This window comes from Rana temporaria, chromosome 7 (genome assembly GCF_905171775.1).
Source record: "Rana temporaria chromosome 7, aRanTem1.1, whole genome shotgun sequence".
Classification (NCBI taxonomy): Eukaryota; Metazoa; Chordata; class Amphibia; order Anura; family Ranidae; genus Rana; species Rana temporaria.
The window spans coordinates 189,675,783-189,684,194 of record NC_053495.1 but is presented as its reverse complement, the minus strand read 5'-3'; the positions used below and the strand labels follow the sequence as shown (position 1 = coordinate 189,684,194).

At 42.1% G+C, this 8,412-nt stretch overlaps 1 protein-coding gene across 2 annotated transcripts in view; it reads right to left on the bottom strand.

The window, feature by feature from the left end:
* Positions 1-353: 353 nt before the first annotated feature.
* SLC44A5 (solute carrier family 44 member 5) overlaps positions 354-8,412 on the bottom strand; it is a 219,064-nt gene continuing 211,005 nt past the window's right edge. For both annotated transcript variants that reach the window (XM_040360678.1, XM_040360680.1), the window contains one exon: positions 354-1,671. In XM_040360678.1, the coding sequence (XP_040216612.1) occupies positions 1,565-1,671 (107 nt within the window). In that variant the 3' untranslated portion in view covers positions 354-1,564. The remainder of the gene's footprint in view (positions 1,672-8,412) is intronic.

Genomic DNA, 8,412 nt, shown 5'->3' with positions numbered 1-8,412 from the left:
CCTCATCAAAAGCCATCACTTAGGTTTTTGGTACACAGGGAAGCTCTGATCCAAAAAAGATAAGATCCTATTTAATTAGATTTAAACTTTGACAGGTTCTGGAATATTACTCATTGGGAAAAAAAGCTATGTTGATTGTTTGCAATTAAAAAATAATTATGCATCAGATAAATACAGTACACAGATGCTAATTATACCACCACCATAAAATACATATTATTGGCTAACAGTTGATCCAAAGTTGTGCATTATTCATGAATCTTTTTCTAAAGTATGTAACACAATGGCTACATGCTTAGGCACTTTATAGAAAAGAGTAGTAAAAAAAAAAACCTTTAAAAAGGAAAAGTTACTTTGTATGAAAAATTGAGAATTTAATGGAATATAAAGACAGCAATGATCAAACACAGAATATACATTATGGAGTTTAATGCTTGTCACCTTACTGACCTGTATGACTGGACTAAATATTTTTTTTTCACGACCGCTTGAAAATGCTTTATACAGCTGACCATAAAAATAAGAGGATGGTCAGATATTGGTAGGTTGTCACCGATTGATAGAATGTTTGTTTTTCTTTCACTCACATAGTTAGATACATTGACGACATACAAGTGTGGTCTGTTGAGGCCATCAGGATTTCCATGATATTTTTTCCCAGTGCCACTGGTTAAAAAAAATGTGGACAGTTCTATCTTTCTTACAGGCAAGTCATTGTAGAGGATGTCTATGGTCTAGGAATTGATTCCTGTGTTCTATACTGTTTAATAAAGATAATATGATTTTCCTTGCATCTCAGGGACAATGTCTACTTATTCTTGGTGTCTCTCCCCCCCCCTCCCCCAAAAGCAGAACGACATTTTATTATTTTTGTTTAAATAGTATCCTGGGGGTGAGAGTTAGACCTAGGTGGCTTTCTCCACCTAGGCTAGGGTGACGTTATCCTCCTGGCCAAATCTTGGAGAATGTGGAGTAACACAAGAAGATTTGTCCTGTACTATGCTGCAGGAGATGGGCTACTCAGCATTCCCAGGGATCTTTTCTGCAGGAGAATGAGACCACCACCTGCACTACGGAAGTTGAAGAAAAGTGAGTCAATTATATTATCTACTGTACCTATTGTTCCACCCACAGGTTAAATTTTAAACTTTTATGCAGCATTTAAGGAAGGGGCCTGATTGAAAAAACTGACCCAACCTAGAGCCCGAAATCCATTTTAAAGGGCTTCCATATGATTAAAGTAAACACAGCATCACCTTTTTAAATAAGCTAAGAGTACATAATGTAAAGAAAATATATAATAAAAAAATATATATTTGGCAACAATAGATTCTACGCCATCTCTAATGATGTGAAACACCGGTAATGCACCCGGTGGTGAGAGATCATGTGGTCTAGGCGGTTAAGGCAAAGGACCTTTTTCTTCACGGCACCATTGTCTTCACCAGCACCATTCATTACGATGTGTGTCTTCAAGCCTTATGTTTATATTCATATACTGTACATAGATCTAATGCTCTTAAAACGAGAGACCGCCCAATGCTTTTTGTGGGTCATGGTGGCATCACTGAGGCTTGGCTGGTGTGTTTTGTTTGTTCAAAATCTTCATTAGAGTCTTATTCATGTAAAAAGGTTTGTCGGCAGAGCCATCGTTCCTCTCTAAATCTTCCACTAGGAGTAAAATTGAGATGGAGTAAGTGACTCATTGAAGAGGAAGTTGTTGAAACATCACAAAAAGAAAAGAGAGTTTTGAAGAAAAACTGTTATATCACTAAAGTCTGTTTATATATTGTAACATAAAATGAATCACTGTCAGTGGAGGGCATTCATTTCCCCCATCCTCAGCAACTTACACTCACCTTTTCTCTCTCCCCCGCCACTACATTTAGTCGGCAGTATTGAAGTGCCCCACCCTGCGGTTTTGAGTAAAGTGACTTACTCCCACTCTCTTATGTGACAGCACTGGTGCCTGTGAGTGGCCCAGCGCTGTCACCCGAGGGTCAGAAAAGAGCCCATTGCTTGTGTAAGCTCCAACAAGCCAATGTGTATGAAGAAACCACATGCTAATATCAACTTTATTGTTCCAACACATCAGAGAACACTCCACACCAGCACCTGTTTCCGATGTGTTTCGCCTTCTACTGGGGCCTAATCTTGGAGCCCAAGGTCTGCTGAAAGTAAGGGAACTAAGCTTAGCTTTAAATTTAATTTAATTTTATATTTATATTATATCATTTTTTTTTCTCTCTCATTGGATCACCTTCAGCATTACACACAACACCTTATCACTCCAATTTGATCACCAACACTTCACTGTCCCTGCTGGGCTTGCTCTATCACATATATATTTCACTCACACAACCTTCACCAATCCCTACACTCTTTCAATTCAAGATTGCACCTTAATCTACTACAATCACACTCCATCTTACATTGCATACTAACATACCTTACTACCCATACCCCTAGAAGTTAACTACCGTATTTATCGGCGTATACCGCACACTTTTTTCCCCTTAAAATAAGGGGAAATCGTGGGTGCGCGATATACGCTGATACCCGCTTCCCGCGCTCAGTTTGAACGCCTCCGCCGACATATACTGAGCGCAGTACACTTGGGTATATTCGGCCATGCTCGGCTTCGCTCGTAGTCACGCTCTGTGACGTTTATGCGTGAGAAGCCGAGCGTGGCCGAATATACCCGAGTGTACTGTGCTCGGTATATGTCGGCGGAGGCGTTCAAACTGAGCGCGGGAAGCGGGGATTCGACTCATAGACAGCGCGGGAGAAGCCGGGAGGACACCACCGAGGCCGCAGACGGACGCCGGACCGGACAAGGACGCCGGGCAAGACGGGTCTACATTAGGGGTGCGCGCTATACGCCGGAGCGTGCAATACCCCGATAAATACGGTATACTTCTGGGATTTTTGGTACCTGATGAGACACTATGATAGCAGTTGGACCTTATACTTCTAATAATCCATGTTAATGTGCCAAGAGCCAATATACCCATAACCTTTACACTCTATATATGGTCACTGATTGGGAATTCATTGCAGGTTCCAATTCTCCCGTCCCCTGGAGGGTGTCAATCTTGTGTGGCTCCTTGTAAGCCCCTCGGACCGGGCTCTTCCACCGTGGGGGAGTGGGTGCCCCTACGGGATCCTCCTCATCACCCGGCGATTCACAACCCATCTGGCCATGGGACCATCCACTCCACTTCAGCAGTAAATATCTCATCATGCTAGACCCCAAATGGGACTTATGATGATGTTTTCCTATATCTGAAATGATGTAATGTGTTTTATAGAGCTAATTTCCCCCTGATGATGACCGCTACAGAGGTCGAAACGCGTCGGGAATTCCACCACGTTCAGCAATCTGATGTGTAACAATGTGCACAGTATTGTGTAAACTTGAATATAAGCTACATTGTGGATTATGGGCCAGATTCAGGTAGGACTTACGCCGACGTATCTTCTTATACGCCGCGTAAGTCCACGGATGCGCCGTCGTATCTCTGCGCCGTATTCTTGAAACCAGATACGCCTGAATTCTGGCTCCATCCGACCGACGTAAGTCTCCTACGCCGTCGTATCTTGGGTGCATATTTACGCTGGCCGCTAGGGGCGATTCCATTGATTTACGCGTCGAATATGTAAATGACCTAGATACGCCGATTCACAAACATACTTGCGCCCGTCGCAGTAAGCTACGCCGTAGGAATTTTGCACGTTGGGATTTGTACACACAAAGTTTTTTTCCTGGCGGGAAAAAAGAGATCCCGCTCTCTATCTTTTTCCAGCAATTTTCCTGTTGGAAAAAGTCTGATGAAGCATACACACGGTCGGGATTCCCGACCAAAAGCTTTATCAAACTTTTTCCAACAGGAAAACCAATCATGTGTACGGGGCATTAAGCGCTGCGTAAATTGACAGCACTATATAAGTACCTGTAATAAATCAATAAATAAAATAATAAAAAAGAAAAAAATGTCTTGAGAAAAAGTAGAAAAGGTTTGCTTGTCTCAGAACATAAAAAATACGTCCATTCTCCTAGGACACTAGCAAAAACCAGAGGCATGCTGGGAGAGGAAGAGGATGTCCTTACAGCTTTGTTTGCTATTGTCCAATCTTCCGAAGGCTGCAGCATAACATGATGTATCCTTATACTTCATCCTGTGTCCCTTTATGTACAATTAATAAATCATTTCTTCTTAGACATAGGGGCAGAACCACAAAGAAAGTACGCCGGCGTATCTATTGATACGCCGGCGTAATTTCAAAATTCCCACGTCGTATCTTTGTTTTGAATCCTCAAAACAAGATACAACGGCATCTGTGTTAGATCCGACAGGTGTACGCCTTAGTACGCCGTCGGATCTAAGATGCAATTTTCCGGCGGCCGCTGGGTGGCGTTCACGTCGCAATCCGCGTCAAGTATGCAAATTAGCTATTTCCGACGATCCACGAACTTACGAGCGGCCGTCGCATTCTTTTACGCCATTTTCGTTCGGCTTTTTCCGGCGTATAGTTAAAGCTGCTATCTGGTGGCGTACTCAATGTTAAGTATGGCCGGCATTCCCGCGTCTAAATTTGAAAATTTAACGTCGTTTGCGTAAGTCGTCTGTGAATGGGGCTGGACACCATTTACGTTCACGTCAAAACCAATGACGTCCTTGCGACGTCATTTAGCGCAATGCACGTTGGCAAATTTTAGGGACGGCGCATGCGCAGTTCATTTCGGCGCTGGGAACGCGCTTCATTTAAATGAAACACGCCCCCTCCCCGCCGCATTTGAATTCCGCGCCCTTACGCCGCGAGAGATACGCTACGCCGCCGTAACTTACGGCGCAAATTCGTTGTGGATTTGAGACAAAGCAAAGTAAGTTACGGCGGCGTAGCGTATCTTAGATACGTTGCGCCGGTGAAGATCTTTGTGGATCTGCCCCATACACTTTATTTATTTGGGTGGGTTAGTGGAGGAGAGAAATTGAGCTTAAAATAACAGCACAAGACATCTACATATTAGGCTGCAATATTTTTTATTAAAAAGGAAAATATTTAAAATATTATAAATGTTTTAGAAACTATCAAATATTGTCGACATTTCCTTTAAACCATAAAGGAAAAACGTATTATTTGACACACACCTACATTTGCAAATTCCATAAAAAAAAAAAAAAGCTGCATAGGTGCTAAATGTATATCCCTACCAGGTACCGTATGTATTGAGTGATCACTTAATTGTCACCATATCCTAAAAAAAAATCAGATTTCCTTGCCAGACTGCGTCTAATAGATAATCAAAACAAAGATGAATTGATCATTTAGGGACAAGCTGAACCTGTTTCAAGAAAGGACACAGCTTAAAGCAAATAAAACACACAATTCCAATAAAAATACTGCACTTTGAATATGTCGCTATTCCATATATTTCATACAGTGAAACATAATTGTCATCAATATTCAAATGACATTACATCCATTCAGTATTTTATTCCAGTGAAATAAATATGTATTTACACTATACTGTATAAAATACTCATCTGTTTCATTTCATTTTTAAGCAGCTGTAAAAAAAAAAAAACCCAGCTTGCATAAAAATTGTTTTTGAACTGCATACGTAAAAATTTATTATTTTTTTTAATTTAAACTTTTTTTATTATCCAACATATATTACATCTTACATATAATACATTGATTAATGCATTACTGCAGTCTCTCCTTGATCCTAAGTGCACTTAACATTACGGGGTGAAGTCATTGGTAAAATCTTGGTTACACAGAACAGTATAGGCTTGAGAAATAATAGCCAAAAAAAATAAAACTTCACCAAAACTGTAGCTAGTCCAAGGAGCATCACATTCAAGATTTGTTTTTTACAAAGCACATAAAAAAACGTCAAGCGTGTTTTTTTTAGCCCTCAAAAGCACCGTTTGGCCCCAGTCCAGGGGATCTAAATGCAATTCTCAAAGGAAATGCTGGTTGTAGAATTAAAATAACAATAATATAATACATAGTGACATTGGCCTAGATTCAGGTACGGCCGATCTACGTTGCGCGGGCGTAGCGTACCGTATTTACGCTACGCCGCCGCAACTTAGAGAGGCAAGTGCTGTATTCACAAAGCACTTGCCTCCTAAGTTACGGCGGTGTAGCGTAAATGGGCTGGCGTAAGCGCGCGTAATTCAAAGTAGGCTGTAGGGGGCGTGTTGTATTTAAATGAGGCTTGACCCCATGTAGATGCATGGCCGAACGAACGGCGCATGCTCAGTATCACTTCGTATTTATGCCCAAAGATACGTCGGCTGAATGCCTGCGACGTGAACGTAATTTACCACCAGCCCTATTCGCGGACGACTTACGCAAACTACGTAAAAAGATACGCTTGTTCCGATGTCCATACTTTGCATGGGATGCGCCACCTAGAGACCAGCTTTATCTTTACGCCGGCGTATCTCTAAACGCAAACGGCGTAACTAATTGCGACGGGCGCACGTACGTTCGTGAATCGGCGTATCTAGTCATTTGCATATTCTACGCCAAACTCAACGGAAGCGCCACCTAGCGGCCAGCGTAAATATGCACCCTAAGATACAGCGGCGTAGGAGACTTAAGCCATTCGTATCTTAGCCTAATTTAAGAGTATCTGGTTTCCAGAATACGCTTAAATTTACGACGGCGCAGATTCGGACTTATGACGGCGTATCTACAGATACGCCGACGTAAGTCTCTGAGAATCTGGCCCATAGAGTGCCTTGCAAAAGTATTCACCCCCCTATTTTGTTACATTACAGCCTTTAGTACAATGTTTTTTTAAATCTGAATTATATGTAATGGATCAGAACACAATAGTGTAAGTTGGTGAAGTAAAATTAGAAAAATATATACATAAAACTATTTTTCAGAAATAAAAAAATGATAATTGGCATGTGCGTATGTATTAACCCTCTTTTGCCCCGTACACATGATCAGAAATTCCGAACCGTGGATTTTTTCTGATGGAATGTTGGCTCAAACTTGTGTTGCTTACACACGGTCACACAAATGTTGTCTGAAATTCCGACCGTCAAGAACGCGGTGACATACAAGACGTACGACGAGCCGAGATCAACGAAGTTCAATAGGCAGTTCGGCTCTTCTGCTTGATTCTGAGCATGCGTGTTGTTTTGCATACATACGAGGGGAATTGCATACAGACGAGCGGAATTTCCGACAAGAACTTTTTCCGTCGGGAAAAATAGAGAACCTGCTCTAAATCTTTTGCTGGCGGAAATTCTGACAGTAAATGTTGGATGGAGCATACACACGGTCGGAATATCCGACCAAAAGCTCACATCCAGCTTTTTTTTTAAGAAAAATCCAATAGTTGAGTTGAGAGGTTGCTTTAGCAGTGTGTTTGGGGTCATTGTCCTGCTGGAAGGTGAACCTCCGTCCTCGCCTCAAATCACACACAGAGGGGTACAGGTTTTGCTCAAGAATATCCCTGCATTTAGCACCATCCATCTTTCCCTCAACTCTGACCAGTTTCCCAGTCCAGACTGCTGAAAAACATCTCCACAGCATGATGCTGCCACCACCATGTTTCACGGTGGGGATGGTGTTCTTTGGGTGATGTGTTGGGTTTGGGACAGACATAACATTTTCTTTGATGGCCAAAAATGTTATTTTAGTCTCATCAGACCAGAGCACCTCCCTCCATACATTTTGGGAGTCTCCCACATGCCTTTTCACAAACTCAAAACATGCCATTTTGTTTTTTGCTGAAAGTAATGTCTTTCTTCTGGCCACTCTGCCATAAAGCCCAACTCTATGGAGCGTACGGCTTATTGTCGTCCTATGTACAGATACTCCAGTCTCTGCTGTGGAACTCTGCTGTGGCCGTCTCAGTGCAGTCTTACCACGAAGGGTCCCGACGCGCATAGCAGCGTTCCTGGGAAAATAGGACCCAGGAACCAAAAGCAGCACAGAGCGGTAAAAAGGGTGGAAGAGAGAGGCTACGCAGGAAAGGCTTGCATGAAAAGCCAAGTCTTCAGTAACCCGTGGAAGACCGGGATAGTAGGGGCATTAGTTATAAAGCCCATAAAAAGCTCTGGTGCAACCAACTACCTTCAGAAGTCACATAATTAGTGAAATGATGTCCACCTGTGTGCAATCTAAGTGTCACATGATCTGTCATTACATAGACACACCTTTTTGAAAGGCCCCAGAGACTTCAACACCTAAGAAAGAGGCACCACTAACCAAACACTGCCATGAAGACTAAGGAACTCTCCAAACAAGTAAGGGACAATGTTTTTGAGAAGTACAAGTCAAAGTTAGGTTATAAAAAATATCCAAATCTTTGATGATCCCTAGGAGCCCCATCAAATCTATCATAACCAAATGGAAAGAACATGGTACAACAGC